A 23,135-nucleotide genomic window follows, 5' to 3' on the forward strand; every position below is an offset into this window, starting at 1 on the left:
ACGAATCATGGTGTCTCTCTGTGTATTGTGCAAAAATCACAATGCAGGGGAAACCATGAAGCTAGGCAATGCCTCTACATAGCTCCATCCTTATTTCATACAGCCTGATATATCGTGATATATTGTGATATATGATGATTTATCAGACAGTGTGATAAATTGTTGTTTAGGTGGTGATATATCACACTGTTGAAAACCAGATATTGCCCAGCCCTAGATGTTTGCCTCTACATAATTTAATCCTTATTTCAGACATCATGATATATAGATATACCACAATATTTAGCTGATGATATATTGTGATGCTGAAAATCAGATATCGCCGAGCCTTAATGGGGAGAGAGGAGTGCGAGTGAAGGCCCTATTCTTTTATCAGGCAACATCAAAGAAAAGCACACTATGTTTCTCTGTATGCATACCTATCTAAGCTTCTGAGATTGTGTTCAGTTCGTCCTGCACCACCCACTTCTCCACATCTCAGGTGGAGACTATGTGTCTTTCAGAATTACCCAATGCACAAAAAATCAACAGTTTAAGATGTCTGGCTTTCACACAACTGTCATTCCAGAATATGAGGATGAACAACATGAAAACTCATCTCTCTGAAAATCTTTCAATATGGATGTTTGCTGCAGCTAGGATTTCAACAGCCCCAGCAATGGGAAACCTTGAAAATCTACATTTGTTTTTGTGACATAAGAACATATGGACCTTTGGCCTATTGTGGGAGAAAATATGTGTCATGCATATGTGTGTTTCCAAGGCGATGAAGGATCCACAATTCTATTATGTCATCTGGCGGGATTTTATTTCCCATGCTTCAGAAATCGATGCGCAATTTCACCACATCAGCTCAGGAAATATGGATGCCTTGATTTATATTGGTATGTCAACATTTCTTTCTCCTATTATTTATTGTTTGTTTGTTTGTTTTGTGTTTGGTGTGATGCAATGCCCTACTTCCACAGTCTGAGGCTGATAATAATGGCAATTTAAATGGGGGGGGGGTTGATGTTGTGTGGCCCTGGAGACCCCCCCCCCCAATTGCAATGGCAAAGCAGTTTGTGTGACCACCAACATCTTCTTTGTTAACTGCAGTAAAAATGGGGGGGGGGGGGTGTCAATTCAGTGTATATAATTTTATCTCCAGAAGGAACACAGCAAGCAGTTCTGATTCATATTCGAAACCATTAAAAAGCAACGGTCTGTGGATGACTGTTTTGGAAAGCCATATAAATATTTTGTTCCTGGGATTAAAAGCACCATAGCAATCCCAGTCATTGCAGTGGTTGAATTATCAGTAAAAGTACAGTACAGTAAAAGTACAGTACAGTAAAAAACAACGAAAGTCTATTTGCTTCTCTTTTCTGTCCTCTCATGGATGGTTTAGCTCTCCCAGGTAAGATCTCCTTTGATTAACAGGCTATACCTTGTGTAAAGGATTTAAATGACATATTATAGAAATGAGTGGTGCAGAAATATCCTTTGAATCATCATTTCCACAAATAGCAAACTCAAGTAGTTGCAGAAATAGGTCTCTGAAGAAACAAGTTAGTGGTTTATTGTATGTACCTGAATGACCCCAATTGTCAATGGGTTGGCATACGTTCGGAAAAACCTGGACATCTCCTTTTGGAGGAGGGGCAACATGCCCATCCAGGTGGATTGGTACATCTTAGAGGAAATGTCCAGGTTTTTTGGGTGGGTGGCTTGGGCGCAGGATGTTCTGCACATCTCAGCTGCTGCCAGCCTGAGCAGAGGAAAGAGGTACACAAGCTAGGTGGAGGCAGCCCCACTCACCTGCGTGCCTCTTTCACCAGCTCAGGCTGGCAGCAGCTCAGGCTGCCCTCTTTTTTGCTCTTTGAGATATGGCAACCCTAATTTATCAGTCAAAATATGGGCAGAACTTTTGAAAATAATAATAATAAAAAAATACTCTTTATTAATTTTGCACATAACTTCTGAAAACAACCAAACAAACACAACAGGGGAGAAATGATTAATTACATTTTGTAGGACAGTACAGTGGTACCTCGGGTTACATACGCTTCAGGTTACATACGTTTCAGGTTACAGACTCTGCAAACCAAGAAATAGTACCTCAGGTTAAGAACTTTGCTTCAGGATGAGAACAGAAATCGTGCTCCAGTGGCGTGGCAGCAGCAGGAGGCCCCATTAGCTAAAGTGGTGCTTCAGGTTAAGAACAGTTTCAGGTTAAGAACTGACCTCTGGAACGAATTAAGTACTTAACCCAAGGTACCACTGTAAATATAAATGATACAAACGACTGGTGCATCTTATACTCCACAAAAGGAAAGGAAACCTTGGAAATAAGCTGAAAATGAGGGGAAACGGGCATGCGTTAAAAATAATAATACAAAACTCTACAATTCATATCATTTGCACTTACACCATACTTATTCCAGGGGAAGTAATAGAAGTACTTTTAAACACTCGCCCCCCCTCACTGCCTGACAAGAACTGGAGAGGCGAGAAGTTAAGGCTGCGCACCAGATTCAACCAAATCACAAATTCAGAGGAATCCATTTTCTCACCAAGCTAGGCCACACTCAGTCCGCATGACAAATCACCCAGGTAGCCAAGAAACAGGATTCTACTTTGTGACATCAGAGCAGCATGAGAGAGAGAATGGTCTTCACATAAGACATTCCATCTTCATCACCCCCACCCCATTTAATTCCTGAGCTACTGGAACAGAGTCAAATGTTTCTTTCTTTCTTTGTTTGGTTTTTATTTTTATTAAAGGCACCTCTACAAATACAATATAGGTACAAATTTTTATTCAGATATTTTTTTTCATCTTAGAACTTGAACTGGAGGAGGTGAGCTGCGATGCTGCTGAGATTTCCTAGCTCAGAAATACAAGTTTGGGGGTGGGGAGACCAGAAATTCTTTACTCAAATCACCAGAAGAAGACGGTGGCACCTAAATTCTTATCTGGGTTGAATTTTAAGCCAGACAAGTAAGGAATGCAACTCCCCACCTGCCTCTCAAAGTAGACCTCAATTATTCGTACACACACACACAAACACACAAGACCGGATTTAGGTTTGATGAGCTAAGCTACTGAAGATAATGGGGCTCTTTATGTGTCCAGCTGTCCTTTGTCAACAACAAATTGTCACTGTATATAGAAAGGAGCAAACCAGTGATATTTCAGGGAGCAGGCTAGTGGGCAGGGCCCATTACTTACATCATAGGAGCCTACACAACACAAATCACTGTTGCTGTATGTAGGTTTTATTTCACCTGTTTTTTATCTTATATTTTGGAAATGTACATCCAGTTTTTTTCTTTAATTTTTTGGAGGGCGCCAAGAGCGTAGGGTCCTAAACTATAGTTTGTTTAGCTTATATGTAAATCCAGCACTGCACACACACACACACACACACACACCGATCCATGCTGCTTACCTAAACTGGGCTTCCTAACAGTGGCTGGCGGAATTAATGAAGGAAAGAAGGTCTTAGATACACAACCTAAGAGTATGCAAAGATAGCAGGGGGCAAAGAAACATCCTTTCCACCTTCACAGGTGACATCAAGCAGGAAGCAGAATCACCCAGGAAAGGAGGGATAGGGTGGTGCTGGGTGGATGAACTTTGGTACCTGGGAATATTAATGGCGACCAGAGAGAATACATATGGGAAGGACCATAAATCAATGGCAGAGCATCTGCTTGGCTTACAGTCCCTGGTTTAGTTTGAAATGTTCTCCATCTGAAATCCTGGCATGTCACTCCCAGTCGGTGTAGACAACATGGAGTTAGCAGGACCAATGATCTGAGCTGGTATAAGGCAGCTTTCTATGTTCCCCCCTTTGGGCAGGATGCAGTTTGACTTACATTCCTTTGTATAAAACAAGCCCGAAGGAGGCCCCCAACACACTCACAGGCCCTTGTATGATCAGTGGAAATTGCTGGTCCTGTCAAATATTACCCACTCTCAATTCCAACCTGATAATTGCCACCTGCCCAGATATTAACTTGTCTGAATTAATTTTAAGATGTACAGTGGTACCTCAGGTTAAGTACTGAATTCGTTCTGGAGGTCTATTCTTAACCTGAAACTGTTCTTAACCTGAAGCACCACTTAAGCTAATGGGGCCTCCTGCTGCCGCCACACCGCCGCTGCACGATTTCTGTTCCCATCCTGAAGCAAAGTTCTTAACCTGAGGTAATATTTCTGGGTTAGCGGAGTCTGTAACCTGAAGCGTATGTAACCCAAAGTACCACTGTATTTTAGTTAACTGATGTCTGTTTTTATGCATATTGTGTTGTTTCTATGATGTTAGCCGCTCTGAGCCTGGCCTTGGCCAGGGAGGGTGGGATACAAATAAAATTATTATTATTATTATTATTATTATTATTATTATTATTAGGTCCCAAATTAAAAAAGGGGGAGAAAATTTATTCGGTTTGCATTTAAAGGCGAACTTCTCTCCAGTTCACAATTTCTGGTTTCTTCTTGGCATATTATTGCTTTTTGCAGGACTATGGCCATTGGTGGCCACTGTGCCCTGTGAGTGTTGGGCCCATGGGAGTCTTTCGACTTCTCATATTTGCTCTTTCATGGATGAATCTTGCTGCTGAAGGTAAAGTGTGTGCTTCTGTTTCTCTTTGTAGTTATTAATGTTAATATGGCTGAAATATGTAAAAGAGGGAGGCAACAGTTATAAGTTGCCGGTCTCTGCAGCCACAGCAGGCGCTGTGATTCTCCAGTGGTTTGACTTCACCCCCAGAGGCATATTTCATTGCCTCTTGAGACAGACGGGTGCCAACAACAATAAAGTATTAAGGCCAATTAATCCAGTTGTCTAGCAATACTGGTGTAGCAGGTTGCCATTTGCCTCCACACCTGCAAGGAAGATTCATGATGCAAAGTAACGGTTGAAAGGCCATATTTATGAATATAAGAAATACAGCATCTGCATGCCAAATTTGGAAAGCGTTTTGTCTTATTCTGATATGGAAACGACCTTTCGTTCCCCTGGGCATGTTAATAGATGCTGTCTTAGGGCTTAGCCACACTTAACTTTTTGCCCTGCATGTTCCAGGCACAAATCTATGCATTAAAGTTCTGTGTCCGAGTGCTCCCTCTTTTTGCTCTGGAGATTCCCCCACGAAAACCCGCTCTTTAAAGTCGAAGTGCAACAAATGGCAATTCAGGTTTTCTGTGGATTGCTGTTTGCTCTGATGCAGGGGTAAAGAGAGAGCCTTCATGGTTAAAGCTCTGGATGGGGGAAAAGAAAAAAGAAAGAGTGCTTGGACGTAGAGCCTTAAAGCACAAATTATGCATGGAAAATGCACAGCAAAGGTAAGTCCATAGTCTCCCCAGCCAAGGTTTGGGAGAAACTTATTTCCTCCTTCCTAAGTGAGCTTTGGGTACATGAACTCAGCATGTGAACCATGGCACTGCTATCCAGCATTCAGAAGAATGTGGCCCCCCAACCCACTGTGCATAAGGCTGTGACAGATGGCTTTTAATGCAATAATGCCTCAGTGCTCCTCAATAATGCCTCAATGCACCTAACACTTATGTTCTTCCTCTCATAGGTATACTAAATGTCAAACCAAAAATATGACCCATGCCCCTCCCAGCAAGTCAATAAAAATTGCCCAGAAGTATATAGAAGTTTGTGGGACGCGGGTGGCGCTGTGGGTTAAACCACTGAGCCTAGGACTTGCTGATCAGAAGGTCGATGGTTCGAATCCCCGCAACGGGGTGAGCTCCCGTTGCTCAGTCCCTGCTCTTGCCAACTTAGCAGTTCGAAAGCACGTCAAAGTGCAAGTAGATAAATATGTACTGCTCCGGCGGGAAGGTAAACAGCGTTTCTGTGTGCTGCTCTGGCTCGCCAGAAGTGGTTTAGTCATGCTGGCCACATGACCCAGAAGCTGTACGCTGGCTCCCTCGGCCAACAAAACGAGATGAGTGCCGCAACCCCAGAGTCGCGACTGGACCTAATGGTCAGGGGTCACTTTACCTTTACCTTTATATAGAAGTTTTTTGGGACGTACATCCTTGTTAACCTCCTATGTTGCAAAACCCTGGTGTGTGCTGTCAGCATCGCCCTAGAGCCAGTGTCACCAACTGGACTCGTCCACCTCAGCCCCGACTGGGCTAGGCGAGCTGGATGGCACTTCCAGAGACCACCTTCCTCTGTAGAACAGGTCCAAGTGCCGTGGACTCACAACTCAGAGCTGTGAGCACCGCAAACCACTTCTCCACCAAGATAACAGTCGTTGTGCAGCAGAATACAGCAGAGCATAAATACTCAGACGACAGTGCTGAAGAATATCTTCTTTATTCTCTAACAGCTACTGTTCTATACACTATATACAAATGGAGATTCTCAGTCTTTTCTACACACAGACTTGCTGACTCACTCACCCACTGGCTGACTCTCTCTCTCTGAGTCTCTATCTCACACACAGTGAGTCTCACACACTATCTCAGACTGAGTGCTGGATTGGAACATGCAGATATAAGAACACGCCTCCTCCTCTCCTCAGAGTCAGGAGACTGATGAGGTGATTCTTGAGTATGGGAGGGGTGAAATCTCCTCATCCTCCCCCATTTCATCCGACCATTCCAAGAATCTTTAACATAACTGCAATTTACACACACACTCCAAAAAGTTGTTCTCTGCTTACAACCTTGGTTAACATATCTGCAGTTACCTCTCTCCCCCTTTTCTAAGACACTTTAACAATACCATTAAACAATCACTGTAATCACTCTGTGTCCATTAGGAAGGAGTTAAAACATAAATCTCAATCTGCAGTTTACACAAAATACACATTGTGAACACTCAAATGAATAAGCAGCTTCTAGAAAAATCTTCATACACATTTCTTCCTCTCTGATACAAATTTACATTACCAATTTGGCAGATTTGAACAAACCACTTTCAGTATTCAAACACACGCTTGCTTCTTCAATCCTGATCCTTTAACATATCATACATAAACCACTTTAGGTCAGGTAAGGAAATAAATAAAGCGTTTTGTGCTATTACTCTCAGCACACTTCATGCCTGGTTTAAAAAACACACCAGAGTTGCTTGTGACCGCAGTCTTAGCGAACTCTTCAGAAAACCTTTTTGGTGGTACACCCTTGGTTGTTCTCTCGGATCTGCGCAAAACTCTCTCATCCTCTTGTTCTGGTGCTTCCTCCTCTTTGGGAGAATGGGGAGCTAAAGTATATGAAGCTGCTAAGTCTGCATCTGCGTCAGACTCTTCTGAGGCTTTTGGGCTCTGATAATCTGTGCCACCATCCGGAACTACATTGGCATCAGGATTATCAATCACATCAGAACTTGCCTCTCTCTTAACTCTCTTTGCCCCTTTTGCACCATCATCACAAATGGGATGGCACTGAAAAACGCCAACTCTGTCCCATTGTGGATTGTCCTCAATACTCCTGGTCAGCCTGATGGTTTTCGTGTCTGTGATCAGGACACGATAAGACCCTTTCTCATATCCTAGGAAAACACCATGTTCTCCACGCTTGCTCAGTTTGTCACCCTGCGAGGTGTGCACCCAAACCTCTGACCCAAAAATTTTAAAATGCTTTACACATGGCTTCCTTCCGTGAAGCATCTCATATGGGGTGCAATTTATTGCGGACTGGTACCTCCTGTTATACACGTGACAGAAAAACGAAAGAGCTTCGGCCCAATAGGGATTGGGCAGCCCCGAATCGTGTAACAGTGTCCTGATTCCTTGCTGCAGGGTCTGGTTTACTCTCTCACATAAACCATTCTGCCAGGGTGATCTGGGCGTGGCAGTCCTATGCTCAATGCCCTGTTCAGAAAGAAAACTCTCAAACTCCTCTGAACAAAACTCACCCCCCCTGTCACTGAAAAGACAATGTACATTCTCATTATGTACATTTCTGAGCCATTTACAAAACTGGCGAAACTTCGTAAAGGCTTCAGACTTTTTCTGCAGCATATAGACCCATACATATCTTGAATAGGAGTCTATCAAAACCATGAAAAACCTTGAATTGCCTCTAGAGAGCGCTAGAGGCCCCACTAAGTCAGCATGAATGACTTCGTATGGTTTCTTGGCCTCTCTCCCAGACTCTGTACCTTTGGGAGCTTGCTTTGCCTTACTCTCCGCACAAGAAACACATTTCATGTGGTAGGGACATTCTTTCAACTTCATACCCTGAACCATATCAGGCATTTTTGCCACAGCCTGGAAATTCAAATGAGCATAAACACGGTGGTAAAAATGAATACATTGGTCATGCAACTTCTCATTCTTATCAACAGATAAATTGCAACACTCTTTCTTAGTTGCTTCTGCAGTACCTGTACCTGAAACAAAAGGCAATTGGTACAAACCATTAACACATTTTGCATACAGAATGAGCTTGCCATCTCGACGAATTTCACAGCGAGATTTAGCAAACACCACCTTAAACCCTTGACGATCAAGCTGGGAAACACTCAACAAATTGTCCTGAATATCAGGCGCATACAGGACATTCTTAATTGTTGCATTCAGGCTCTTTAAGAACACAGTTCCCTTAGCCACACTCGTGAGAACAGTCCCATCTGCTTGATTAATTTCTTTCTCTTGCTTCTCAAGCTGAACAAAGAGATCCTTATCTTTGGCTACGTGGTTCGTGCAGCCAGAGTCGACCACGAAGAAACTCCGCCCACGTTCATTGCAGCAGCGAGAGATCAAAGCCTTTGAAGTAGCAGGTGCTTGGGGGTTTCGTCCTCCTCCCCCTCTGCCTCTGAAGTTTCTCTTCTTCTTTGAAGTTTTCTTGCTGCACTGAAAACTCAAATGGCCTTGTGCTCCACACGAAAAGCACTGCTTCTCCTTTAGTGCTTTAACAGCAGCAGTTTCACTTTCACTTTCCCCTGCTGGAGACTTAGGCACATTTTCAAGCACATTTTTAACAGCACCATTTCCCCGGCTTTCTCTAACAGCCTGTCTGCGATCCCACTCATTCAGGAGCACGCTAGACACATAGTCTTCCGTTAGCCGGTCAGAAGGCATTGTAGAAATCTGGGCAGCTACTCCATCGTAAGAGTCGTCTAGGCTATTTATCATGAGCATTGCAAACACAGCCTCTGAAATAGCCAGGTCTCGCTGAACAAGGTCCTGTCTGAGACGCTTTAACTCAGATAGATGGCTAGGCAAATCACCATCCTTTTCGAGCTGCAGCCTGCATAGCTTCTTGAAAAAAATGACGCTGGAACCAGCATTCTGCCTCAAATGCATATCTCTCAGCTTATTCCAAACAGCTCGTGCAGTTTCTTCACCCTCCAAGTTCACCAGCAAGTGGTCTGAAACACTTAATACAATTGTCCCTCGGGCTCTCATGTCCGCAGCATGCCACTCAGGCCATTCATCATCATCCTTATCGGGAGGGTCATCTTCTATAGTGTGAAATAGCTTCTCCCTCTGCAAAAGCGCTTTCATCTTTACTTGCCATACTGCATAGTTTTCAGGCGTCAGGAGAGGAAAAGACAGAGCCATCTGGCCAGAAGGTGCACAGGCCATGTCTGCTATTACTTAGAGCAAGACACTTCCCTCGTGCAACACAGATAAAGCCTTGACTCCTTCAGCCACTCTCTCTCCCACTCAGAGCGCAATTAACAGGCAAACAGGGATGCTATCTTCTTTCTTTGGCAGTCAGCAACATACCTCCATAAATCAAGCAGCAGCAACAGCAACAGCGGCAGCTTGAACACTCTGCTCCAAAACAGCTCTGCTTCTGGGCACCACAAATCAGTCCAGCATGCAGCCTCCGTTCCGCCGTCCGGCAATCAGCAACAGAAACCTCTGGCAACTGGGACGACTGGGATGACTGGTACAACTGGAACACCGCCTGGTCAGACAACTGGAACAACGACTGGGCCCATAACCGATGTCAGCATCGCCCTAGAGCCAGTGTCACCAACTGGACTCGTCCACCTCAGCCCCGACTGGGCTAGGCGAGCTGGATGGCACTTCCAGAGACCACCTTCCTCTGTAGAACAGGTCCAAGTGCCGTGGACTCACAACTCAGAGCTGTGAGCACCGCAAACCACTTCTCCACCAAGATAACAGTCGTTGTGCAGCAGAATACAGCAGAGCATAAATACTCAGACGACAGTGCTGAAGAATATCTTCTTTATTCTCTAACAGCTACTGTTCTATACACTATATACAAATGGAGATTCTCAGTCTTTTCTACACACAGACTTGCTGACTCACTCACCCACTGGCTGACTCTCTCTCTCTGAGTCTCTATCTCACACACAGTGAGTCTCACACACTATCTCAGACTGAGTGCTGGATTGGAACATGCAGATATAAGAACACGCCTCCTCCTCTCCTCAGAGTCAGGAGACTGATGAGGTGATTCTTGAGTATGGGAGGGGTGAAATCTCCTCATGTGCTGCATGCATACATTCTAAGATACATTGCATATTTCCCCTTAAAATATGATATTGCATGTCAGCAGGGGCTGGGGGGGGGGAATAAGAGGAGCCCATGCAGCCCCTGAAATCTCTGGCTGCTTGAATTGAGGTTCCCGCTGGGCTGAGTTACCATGGAGCCCTGAATGAAACTGAATATTGCTGGTCGTCTTTGATGTGTGAAACATTGATTAATGTAGCGCTGTTTTGTAAAGACAAAATCCCAAATGATGAAATCCCACCACATCATTTTTTTTTAACATGGTCATTAACAACTTCAGCTTCTTCTTCTTTCCTCTCTCCATCTCTCTTTCTGCATTGGCAACTTGCATAGATAACCCATTTGATCCAAACCTCTCACGAGACCTACTCATGTGCTGGCTCGATAAAGGATTATGCTACAAGCATGCCTGCCCTTTTCCTTCTAGGACTACTGCACGATGCGGCAAACGTGCAATTTGCTGCACAAGGTAGACAACTCTTCAATATTATTCTTGCAAGTTTGGAAATGCTTGCCACTATTCTTTTTAGTGGTCATATATTCAAAGCTATGTCCATGTAGTGCTTCCCTGTGATGAGTGCCTCTATGAACATAGCTGAACTCTTTAATTTTCCCCTGTAGGGGAAAAAATCGGCTCTAAGATTTGGAGAGGGATTGGTGTTTGTGGGTCTATATAACATTTGAAATACAGGTAGGCCATTGTTGGTCCAATCTCACCTGCCCCCAAGTTTTAAAACACTCCCCTTTTATAGGGATCTGTCCTAGATTTGGCCTGGAGAGAATCAGGCAGATTTGGGTTTCAGCCAAATTGAGTGAAGCAGTGGCATAGCTAGCCGCTTGGGTGCCCAGGGCAGCACACAAGCCCTGCAGCCGGGGGTGGAATGAGCCGCTCATGGGGGCACGGCAAGCTGCCCATGGGGGCAGGGTGAGTCAAGGCAGGGCACGCTGCATGGAGCCTCACCACCACCTCCCCCTCAGCTGTAGGCTGAGGCGGTGGGCAGACACTGTCAGGATTCACAGAATGCTGTGTGAAGATAGTGAGTCTGCAGGCTTGAGTTTGCTAGCTGATGCAACTGGCTGATGCAATCAGCCTGCAATCATTTCTAGGCTGAATCGCCTCCCCACACCATGTCTGCATGTGTCCAAACCTGCAGAGTGTTGCTTTGCAAGTGCGTTCATGAGCTGGTGAGTGGAGGGTTTGAGCCTGCAGGGTGTTGGTTTGCAAGGGGATTCCAATCTTCCTGGGATCTGCTTCCCTAGCACATTCCCTGAAGGGAACAGGCTGGTGAAACAGACTCCTGCAGCCTTCCTTCCTGATTCCCTGACCGTTAGAATTCCTGCTCCATGATTGCAGTCATGGGGTTGTTGTCTTTCACATGATGGTGTATGTTTTGACTCCACAGAACGGGAGTGACAGAGACAGGGAGTTTGTGTTACTGTGTTCTGTGAAGTGGGACTATTGTCCTTTGTTCTTTCTCTTTGCTGTCTGATGCTAGAGAGAGAGGGAGCCATGTTGCAGTGCTCCGTGTGTAGATTAGCCAAAATGCTGAGTTGCTGAGGTCTGTTATGCAAGCTGCGCAAACTCTGCGGATCCCTAAGTGTGCCGGTGTCTGTTGGCATCAGTCGCTGTGATCTCCGGGCTGAAGAAAGCTAATGAAGCTCCTGAATGATTGTCCAGGAGGGAGAGAACAAGCCAGTCAGGCATGTATCTCTGCCAGGGTCTTACTCAAGTGTAGGATGAGCTCCTGACACTAACTGCCCCAGACCATACTGGGCTGCCTGACACAGTGATCTGGGAGTGTCTTCACCCCAGTGGCATAGGAAGGGGGGTGCGGTGGGTGCAGGCCGCCCCGGGTGTCATCACTGAGGGGGTGACAAAATGGCCAGAATATGTGTTTTTTTAAAAAAATAACTCCCTCAACCACCGCATGCCCCTTCCTATGCTGCTGCAGGAGCACTCTCCCCTCGAGTGATTTCCAGAAACCAGAAGCATTGCTTCCTCCAACTTTGCAGGCAGAGCACAGCCTTTATGGCTAGTAGCCTTTGACAGCCCTCTCCTCCATGAATCTGCATAATCCAGCAGCTTTTAAAAGCCCTAATTAAGCATTAACCTGACTCCCAATTTGATTCAGGACTGGAACCAGGGAAGCGGGGCTAGGCAGAGCCCTACACTTTTCTACTTGGAATGTTCAAGGGCAGCGTTACAGTCATGCCTCTGGCCTCCACTGCTGAATGATTGTCAGGCTTGAAGCTCAGGTGTTTTTGCTTGGAGTATTTGCCACCCGCTTCATCTGGCCAGTTATAATACACATTCTGCTCAACGTAATGAGTCAATAGATGTTTTATTGTGTTTTGAATATCTTGTTGGAACCCGCCCAGAGTGGCTGGAGAGACCCGGCCAGATGGGTGGTGTATAAATAATAAATTATTATTATTATTATTATTAACAAGAGTTTAATGCCCAAGAATATTTTCAACAGCCTATTTCCCCCTTGATATGTTCATGGATAATATAACTCACACAGGCCATCATTCTGACTTTCTCTTTCTTTCTTTCTTTCTTTCTTTCTTTCTTTCTTTCTTTCTTTCTTCAGCATTGTAACAAATATGTGGCTGTGTGGATTTAGTAAAGGTTTTTGCTCAATGTGGTACTGCCCTCTCAAGCACTTTCAGTTTGGAATATGTGGCAGAGGAAGCCCATGCTGTGTGAAGTCCATTCCAGGAAAGTAGGCCAATCTCTCCAGGGTAAGTCCAGAGAAATGTTCATAACTATCCTTTCCAACTCCCATCTAAGTGCATTGCCAGGAGAGGTAGTGGTGGCCACCAACACAGATGGCATAGACAAATTCATGGAGGGTAAGGTTATCAAGTGTCTACTCATCCAGCAGGGCTCTTTCTAGATTGTTGTTGTTTAGTCATTTAGTCGTGTCTGACTCTTCATGACCCCATGGACCAGAGCACGTCAGGCACTCCTGTCTTCCACTGCCTCCCGCAGTTTGGTCAGCTTCGAGAACACTGTCCAACCATCTCGTCCTCTGTTGTCCCTTTTCCTTGTGCCCTCAAGCCTTCCCAAACCAGGGTCTTTTCCAAGGAGTCTTCTCTTCTCATGAGGTGGCCAAAGTATTGGAGCCTCAGCTTCAGGATCTGTCATTCCAGTGAGCACTCAGGGCTGATTTCCTTCAGAATGGAGAGGTTTGATCTTCTTGCAGTCCATGGGACTCTCAAGAGTCTCCTCCAGCACCAGAATTCAAAAGCATCAATTCTTCGACGATCAGCCTTCTTTATGGTCCAGCTCTCACTTCCATACATCACTACTGGGAGAACCATAGTTTTAAGTATTCGGGCCTTTGTCGACAAGGTGATGTCTCTGCTTTTTAAGATACAGCCAAGTGAGAGCTGGACCATAAAGGAGGCTGATCTCCGGAGAATGGATGCTTTTGAATTCTGGTGCTGGAGGAGACGCTTGAGAGTCCCATAGACTGCAAGAAGATCAAACCTATCCATTCCTAAGAAAATCAGCCCTGAGTGCTGAGTCCTAGGTTGTGCTGTTTCCTAATTCTGATTACTATGGCACAGAATAATTTCATTCATTTTGCATTATTTAAGTGAAAAGCTTTAATTTGCTTCACACAGATTGGAATGCAATTATAGTGATTTTTTTTCCTTCAGATTTTCCACTCCTCTGAATTTTATTATGCATCTGTTGACTCAAAAAATGCATCAAAGTGCATTGAACAATGTGTATTGTAGCATAAAATTTACTTTATTTAGATATTTTATGGTGGTGAACCTAGTTCTAGTCAAAGGGCTGCTTTCCTTTCTGGACAAACATCCAGGAGTTACTAGCCAATGGAGTCCAGAAGCAAACATGGATATGATCAGAGGCAAAGGATGATGGAACAGATTATTTTTAGAGGGCTGCATTTCGATCCTGGGCCTGAGGGTTCCCCATCTCTGGTGTATTTTGTGACAAAGTATTTGCTTCAATATACATTTTCAACCATTTTCTAGCCCAATTCCCTGCAATACAGGAATCTCAACTAAAGCATCCATGATACATGGATTTCCTACATTGCAATAGGAAAAATTGCTTGCAAAAATATGTATATCAGACAAATGCACATACCAAAATAAAAATAAGAACATATACTGAGAGGGGGAGACATTACAAATGGATGTAGGAATGAGGTGACCTGAAATTAAGATGGAGAAAACCAGAAACGAAGAGAAGCCGTTATAGACAGATTCTTCAACATTTTAGTGCAAATCTTTTCTAGTAAACACGTTTTATATGCATCTTTGCCCAAAGCATACATTTTTGCAAGCAGTTTCTCCTAATATGCATGCTATTTTCACTAAAATATGCATATTCATGCACACTTTTCTCCAATACATACATTTTTGTAAAACCATATTTGGCTGAAAAACTGCATCAGAAAATTCAGAAAATTTCAAGCAAAGGTGGGGTTTCATTTCTTACGTCACTTCAGAAAGTGTGGATTGGATCATTATACCTTTAAATGGAAAATGAGTCAAATTTCCCCTCCTGGCCAGCCTCACCTAACCCATTATATTCTTTAATAGGGTGACCAGAATGTAACCAGTCGACAGCAGAGTTTATTAGAACTCCAGTGCTGAAGTCGGAAAAGTCTCAATAAAGAGAATTATGGGTGACATCAGCAGGCTTTGATGAAGAATAAAAGAGACAGAAAACCACCTGGGATCAAAATAGTGTAAAAGAAACAGCAAAGATGAGACTCAGCCATGCTATGGCTTAGAAGAATTTCTCCCATTTGGTCAAATCATATTTTGAAGCAAATGGAGATCTGAATATCTCGAGGTGTGTGTGTGTGTGTGTAGAGCCTTCTTTGATTCATGTACTCTACATCAATTTGCTTGGACTCCCAAGGAATCTTGCCACCAGGAATTCATATCTTCAGTCATCCAGTTCATTACCGACACAATCAATCAACCAATAAACGATTTTGATGTGAAATTGCTTTGCTGAAATGTTTGTGCATCTACTTCATTGGGTGGTTATCTAAAGTGACATTATTTAGATGTTTGGAGATACGGAACACATATCACCACTTGATTTTGCAGGTCAACAGTGTTGAATGCACCCATGCACAATACTATCTAGAAATTACCATTGCAAGGAAGAAGAAAGCTTGCAAGAAAAGAATAGTCCACCCTATGTGTGGTGTAGTCGTTAAGAGCAGTAGATTCGTAATCTGGGGAACCAGGTTCGCGTCTCCGCTCCTCCACATGCAGCTGCTGGGTGACCTTGGGCTACTCACACTTCTCTGAAGTCTCTCAGCCCCACTCACCTCACAGAGTGTTTGTTGTGGGGGAGGAAGGGAAAGGAGAATGTTAGCCGCTTTGAGACTCCTTCAGGTAGTGATAAAGCAGGATATCAAATCCAAACTCTTCCTCTTCTTCCTATGTATGGGATGAGTATATTTTATTGTGTCCCAATAAAGTCCTGGAACTTGTTTTGTGAGTGCAGCTGCAAAGCTTTAAAATGATAAAGGACAATGATTAAAATAAAAATGGGGAAACACCCCCCCTCACACACACACACCTTGAGATGGTACTAACGATGGATCAGGTATGGAACACATCACCTGCCTCCAGCATCAAACACAAACAGCTAAACTACCCCTACAACATTTCCCTGTATCCATGCTTTTGGGCAGTGGTATAGCATGGGTTGCAAGTGTCCAGGGCCACAGGGAGTAGGAATGAGAGAGAGAGAGAGAGTATGCATGCATATTCAACTACCTAACGGCACCCACTTCACCCAAGAAATCACAGCTACAGAAATGAAAAGAACTGTTCCATTTTCTGGAAAGGCCACTTCCTGGATTGCATAGAGAAGCCATTTTCAACAGAGCCCAGCAAAAGAAGCACACGGCTGTATTTCGGCAGTACCGGGTGTTGGAATTTTGTGCCCCTCACAATTTTGCGCTCAAGGCTACTGCTCCTGTGCCCACTCCCCATTCTATGCCACTGCTTGTGAGCTTTCCATAGACATCTGGTTAGCCACAGTGAGAACAGGATACCTGACTAGATGGCCCACCAGCCTGATCCAGCAGAGCCACTCTTATGTTCACATGTGCTATAGGCATTCGGTACAGGGAGAGCTATTTGTCGAGATAAAACACAAGTTTCAAATGCTCTATGTTCCAATAATGTGGCTGTGTTCCATGTGTTTACATGTGCCTCTGAGATGAAAAGCACTCAGTAGGAATTGGCTCCCTCCCCAGAATTCACAGAAACCTATTTTTGGGATAACTTGTTTGCAGCTGTCCTGACGGAGCATACATTTTGTATTTTTGAACGTTCTGTAGGCAACAAAGATGTTCATGAAGTCCAACATCAGGCACTACCCACCTCATTCCGTCTCACTGTTGAACGTCCTGTGACAAAAGTTGTCCAAGCGAATAATCTGTACTCAATATTATCCTTGCTGTGTGTCTGTTATTGCTTTCCACCGTGTGCCATTAAAAACTCTGTGTGAAGTCCCACAAAGACAGTTTCTGCACAATTCTCTCTACCCTAACCAAACACACACACACACACACACTGCATTTATTTGTGTGTGGGCATTCCCCCTCCCCCAGAAGAAACCAAGAAGGAAGATAGCAAGTATTTTATTTAATTTTTGATTAAATTCAGCAAATAACCCTGTTTGCCACAGTGGTTGAATTCTCAGCAAAACAACCATGCAAGCCTTTTGGGTTATCCCTCTTTTTGTTTTACGGACACTGTTGACTTCTCCAGGTATGTTTTTATATGTGTGTGTGTATTCACCTTATTAATTATCAGGGCAAGGCATCTCCCTAGAATGCTTGCATAGCAAGCCAGCTGAAGCCGGAGACCCAACAGAAAACACTGGTTTTCTAGACAACCTGCCAACCAACCACTCCTTTTGCCATTTATCACAATTATTTCAGAGATGCTAAGAAAAATCATTTGTTGAAGATTCTGACATGAATTGACCTGATCTATACCTCCTAAACTAATTTTATCCTTTAGATTTTGCATTTCTCTGAACATTGCAATGCAGTTCTTAGCTAAAAAAAAGAGAGTACCAGAAAATATAAATGCATATTTTTACCTTAGGCATCAACTATATTGCATTCTATGTTTTGTGTGTGTAAGATATGTTTTCAACAACCATTGAAAACTTTCCTTTTTCTATAACTCTCTTACGTGGATATTTTTATCCCAGTCTACATTTGTACTGGATTTAGGATTATTTTTGTATGTGCTTTTAATCTTAAATCACCTGGAGATGTTTTAAGGGAAACAATTTATAAAGGAGATGGTATAATAGTGGTGATGAGGAGGATTGGTAGTAATGCTAGCACATATTCCACCCTTTGCAATCTCATCCAGAGAGTGCATTTGGTGTGAAGATTTTGTCTATATCGGAATGTGGGTGGAAAATTTTACATAGTCCAGGGGAAAGGGAAGGTGTTGAAGCCTTCTGTTGTGGTATGCTAAAGTTGCACTTTCCCATTCACTGCTGCTGCATCACCACCTGCCAACCACCTTCCTAGGCTGTTGAGCTTGGGAAACAGCATACATAAATTGATTTGTATTGGAATGTGTATTAAGCACATTTCTCTTCCATTCCTAATCTCACCTTCTGTCAGCCAAGTGCATGTTTATACGCTGGTGGAGATTCTACAGTAAGAGGTGGCCTTTTCCTCTTATTTTTAAATAATATTTATTATTAATTTTAACATATAAATTATAGTACATACCACAAAATGTCACCACTTATACAACTTTTTTTCTTCTTTTTTGGACTTCCATCAGCACCTCTGATGATCCACCGTTTTAGCCACTTCTTATGCATTTCTTAAGTTCATATTGCCTTTCATTATCATAACTAACCACCCTCCCCTTTATCCATTTTTGCAATAGTTCCAATAATTCTCCTCACAAAACTTCTTGCAAACCTACAAATGTAGTCTGATCATCACAATTACTTTTCAAATAGTCTGTAAATTTACGCCAGTCTTCTGTGAATTTCTGGTCCCGCAGATTTTGAAACCTTCCTGTTAGTTTATCTAGTTCTGCATAGTCCATTAATTTCATCCTCCATTCTTCTTTCGTCGGTAATTCTTCTTGCTTCCATTTTTGTGCCAATACAGTGGTGCCTCGCAAGACGAAAAGAATCTGTTCCGTGAGTCTCTTCGTCTAGCGGTTTTTTCGTCTTACGAAGCACGCCCATTAGCGGATTAGCGGATTAGCGGATTAGCGCTATTAGCGGTTTAGCGGCTATTAGCGGCTATTAAAGGTTTAAGGGATTAGCGGATTAGCTGCTAAAAGGCTATTAGCAGCTTAGTGCCTTAGAAAAAGGGGTGAGGAGCGGAAAAAAAACCCCAGGAATCGCAAGACATTTCCGTCTTGCGAACCAAGCCTATAGCAAATTCGTCCTGCGAAGCACCTCCAAAACGGAAAACCCTTTCGTCTAGCGGGTTTTCCGTCTTGCGAGGCATTCGTCTTGCGGGGCACCACTGTAATATTCTTGCTGCTGTTGTTGCATATAAAAACAACTTACATTCTTTTCTATAGAGGTGGCCTTTTCCAACACTGAATCTATATGGAAAAGACCAGGTATTAAATGATGGTGTTGGTGACGATAACGTTGATTGGTAAAATGATGCAGAAAGCTTACAGCTGATAAAATTGCTGTCTGCTGTGCCGTTTTTCAAGCTCTATCTGGCATCAAATGAGGAACCAGGTCATGTGTTGCATATGGATTATGATGCTAAGAAGAGTTGGAAACTTTTGGGAAATACTGAAATCTCAGCTCTCATATTCATCTCCTTTCTTTCTTTCTTTCTTTCTTTCTTTCTTTCTTCTTTAGGGCTTTCTGCTCTAAGGGACCTTGATGAGCTCTCATGTTTATATATTAAGAATACTGACTGTCAAAAACACTGTCCATTGTATGCGCTGAACCTTGGATCATGTTCTGAAGGGAAGAAGTGTTGTAAAAGGTAAGCAGAATTTGCCACAATGATCCTTGCAGGGCCATCAAGCATGTTCATTTTCTGAGGAGTTGTGATTGATGGCTCTGCATTTGAGAGTGGTGTGAGTTCATGCAGAGCTCCTGTACTCTGTGAAGGGAAATGCTTGTCCTTTCAGATGGCAAATACAACATATGTGAAAGTAAAGTGGGTAAGTCTGGCAGGTCAACTGTGCTGGATGCATAAATTCACATGTAAAGTACCAAAAAGGGGTAGCACATCAGGTTTTGCTGCTTAAGGTGAACCAGGAAGTGCTGCTTTGCCCTACCACTGCTGTTGCCACTACCGCCACATGCCCTGCCACACCCACCACTGACAAAGAAATGACAACACACGTGAAATTTGGCCTATAATGGATGTGATCTTGCCCAAAATTGGTGCCAATGTCAGCCACACTTCTCAACTACTGATGCCGGAGGTGAGGCAGGCTGGGCACCCATTGGCATGCGACCTGGAGGTGGGGAGGGTGTTCTGATGCCTGAAGCAGAAGCTTCACCCTGCCTAATGGCTGGGCCATCTTTGAGCACCAACATGCAAAGTTTATAACAATATTCAGTGCTTTTTTCTTTAAAAAAATGTTTAGGGGTACTCTCATTTTCCTACTCATATTGAAATACTGCCCCTCAATGAGGCCAAACTTACAAAATGTTTAGGGGTATGCGTACCCCTGCGTCCCCCCAGAAGAAAAGCACTGACAATATTATCATTTACAGTAGGTGATCTGAAAGGTGGCTACATGACGAAATTCGGCTTTCTTAGCTTTGTGTTGGGTTTCTTAACTTTTTGTTGACTTTGTGCTTTCAACCACCCCCAAACTACACATTATTGGAAAGTCTGCATTATAATGCATGCATCGGGGGAAATAACATACGAAAATGTTTTGCAAAAATTGGAATATTGGGCAAAATTAATTCAATATATGTGCATATTAGCAGAAATGTTAGTTCCCCCTAAGCTCAAAAGCGTTAGTGAATTTTGTTGACTTCTTTGGTTTTTTAAAATAAGTATACCAAACATGCAGAAACATGACAAAGTGAACATAAGATTAGAAGGATGAGACACTTTCCCTTAGGTATGGACTGTGATCTTAAAGTTATAGACTTTCAATATGCTCATATTCTCATATTCAATTATTCAGTCATTCTGTATATTATAGGTGTGCACCAGCCACAAAGTTCATCTTGTATCTGCAAAACTGGGAATCAATCTGACTGATACGTTTTAGGTTAACTTGTTTTCTCTTACTTTTATTGATAATCTTAATGCAAAGCTTTTTTTTCTAAACTGCTTCGAGGTTATTACAATTAAGTAATATATATCATATATTTTGTCATATATCAGCAGTTGAGCTGAACAGAAGACAGATAGGCAGTTAGCAAGGCTAGCATTTCCTGACGAGACTGTTTTTCCTTTCTTTCTTTTAGCTTGATAAATCACATGTTTTCATGTAAGTCAAATGGGGGTCATTGCCTGGTGTGGCATTGTCTTGATAATTACAAGAAAATTGGGGTGTGTGGCAGAGGAAGTCCATGCTGCTTAAGGTAGGCAAAATTCCCTTAAGCCAACCTTAAATGTGGTTGCCATTATTTGCCCCAAAAACAGAGACAGAAAGCAGGGCAACACAGCCATATATGGGTCAATGAGCACGTTGACAACCTGGAACAGGGAAATAACTGGCTGCCTTTTCCTCTCTCTGCTTGATAGGCTACTTGCTCTGACTGAGCTCAGGGAATTGTTTGACCAGGCGCGACAGCCCCAGCCCCCAGGGATCATAAGAAAAGATTCTGACAACATTATGGAATTAAAAATTGGGCCACAACTTGATTAGACTTCCGAATGTAGGAAGACCTTGGCTTAGGCCTTGGGCGTGTATCCCTCCCAGCTCCCCCAAGTGGGGGAACTGGGGAACATCAGGGTAAATGGGACATGGGGGTGCTCCATGAGACGTCAATGTAGCAGGCAGCCAAGCCCATAGCCCTGCACACAGGGTAGTTCACTGACAACCTTTCAGTGTATGGCCAGTGACACCCATTATATAACCCCTTTAAGAGAGGACCCTAGCGTGAGTGAAGGAAGGATAACACTTAACAAATGTTTCCTTATCTATTATCCTAAACATCCCCACAAAATGCTTCAACAGAATTCTCTGAATGTTTGATGTAAGGCACAAATGCTGAATATACGACAGCTGCTACCCCATGTCCCTTCATCTTGTTTCTTTTAAAAGAAAAGACTCCTCATCTTTGAGCAAGTAGCAGAAGACGAACAGTTCTGAGAAAGGGTATCTGAAGAAGTGTGCATGCACATGAAAGCTTATACCAAGAACAAACTTAGCTGGTCTCTAAGGTGCTACTGAACATTATATATATGAGTCTCTCAGTCTGATGGCAAGTGATATGTATCAGGAGATCATCCTACACTTGAGTAGAACCCTGGTAGAGACACATGCCCGACTTGCATGTTCCCTCCCTCCTGGTCGATTGTTCAGGAGCTTCAAAAGCTTTCTTCAGCCCAAACATCACAGCGACTGATGCCAACTGACATAGGCACACTTTGGGATCCACAGAGTTTGCACAGCTTGTGTAACAGACCTCAGCAACTCAGCATTTTGGCTAATCTACTTTATTTACATAGAAACACACACGGAGCACTGCAACATGGCTCCCTCTCTCTCTAGCATCAGACAGCAAAGAGAATGAACAAAGGACAATAATCCCACTTCACGGAACACAGTAACACAAACACCCTGTTTCTGTCACTTCTCATTCTGTGGAGTCAAAACATACACCGTCATGTGAAAGACAACAACCCCATGACTGCAATCATGGAGTAGGAATTCTAACAATATAATCACGATCTTCTTACCAGGCTGGAATCCTGGGCAAGAGACGACAGCCATTTCACCATTCTCTCCTGCAGGAGAAACGTGCTGATCATTTGCCACAGGGCAGGACTTTGTATGGAGCCCTTGGTTGCAAACATGAGATTGCCAGATGTCTTTGTAGACATCTTGTTGCCTCCCTCTGCCTTTAGGGTTCTTTTTCTAACTTATGGTGGGGGCAAGCATGCAATTTCCTCAGCACCTTTAGCTTTTGATTACTTTTTTTGTTATTTGAGTTCCAAAAGCAGTATTGCATCAATGAGAAAAATTCTAAAGGTGGGCATCAACAGTGCTATGAATTTGTTGTTAAATTACACATTGTTGCACGAGCGATTCAGCGACTCATTTCTTTCTTTCTTTTGCAGGCAGTACTAAGTTTGGGGTTTGTCTTCTGCTTAATATACAATCTCTTTATCAAAGAGGAACATCAGTAGAAATATATACCCTGAATCTCCCATTATATAGAGCTTGGTGCTGCTGACCACTGAAATAAATACATGGTGATTTGAAACTGCATTGTAAAAATGTGTGTGAATTGATTTTTTGGGGGGTGGAAAATACTTATTTAAAGTCCAGTCACTGAGTTGATTAGTTATGTCTCTGCACTGCCTCTGCGCTATCCATTGGCTCCCTTCTGTGCCTGTAAAAGTTGTGAAGCAGGCAAAGGTGAATACAAGATGGAGCATCAAAGGTGTTCCCAAAATTGGAAAGGTTTTCTTTCTCTGGCAGGGCTGCCAGCAGATCACTTCATAGTCCAGTAGCTC

The 23,135-nt window shown here is 43.3% G+C and overlaps 1 protein-coding gene and 1 long non-coding RNA gene across 5 annotated transcripts in view; one reads left to right on the forward strand and one right to left on the reverse strand.

Annotated features, from left to right (window-relative positions):
• Positions 1 to 2,549, reverse strand: part of LOC310673958 (uncharacterized protein) — a 15,917-nt gene extending 13,368 nt beyond the window's left edge. For all 3 annotated transcript variants that reach the window (XM_083432813.1, XM_083432818.1, XM_083432817.1), the window contains exon 1: positions 2,411 to 2,549. In XM_083432813.1, coding sequence (XP_083288939.1) covers positions 2,411 to 2,547 — 137 coding nt within the window. In that variant the 5' untranslated portion in view covers positions 2,548 to 2,549. The remainder of the gene's footprint in view (positions 1 to 2,410) is intronic.
• LOC310673994 overlaps positions 1 to 22,837 on the forward strand; it is a 23,371-nt gene extending 534 nt beyond the window's left edge. Inside the window, exons 2-8 of one of the 2 annotated variants that reach the window (XR_014509290.1) lie at positions 504 to 884; positions 4,511 to 4,613; positions 10,777 to 10,912; positions 13,038 to 13,188; positions 19,331 to 19,460; positions 20,915 to 21,031; positions 22,737 to 22,837. This is a non-coding gene — a long non-coding RNA (uncharacterized lncRNA). Of the gene's footprint in view, positions 1 to 503; positions 885 to 2,627; positions 2,844 to 4,510; positions 4,614 to 10,776; positions 10,913 to 13,037; positions 13,189 to 15,027; positions 15,454 to 19,330; positions 19,461 to 20,914; positions 21,032 to 22,736 lie in introns of those variants that run through there. The other variant, XR_014509291.1, reaches the window with a different exon arrangement.
• The last annotated feature ends 298 nt before the right edge of the window (positions 22,838 to 23,135 follow it).

Source organism: Podarcis tiliguerta, assembly GCF_965153285.1.
Source record: "Podarcis tiliguerta genome assembly, chromosome: 3".
NCBI classification, from domain to species: Eukaryota; Metazoa; Chordata; class Lepidosauria; order Squamata; family Lacertidae; genus Podarcis; species Podarcis tiliguerta.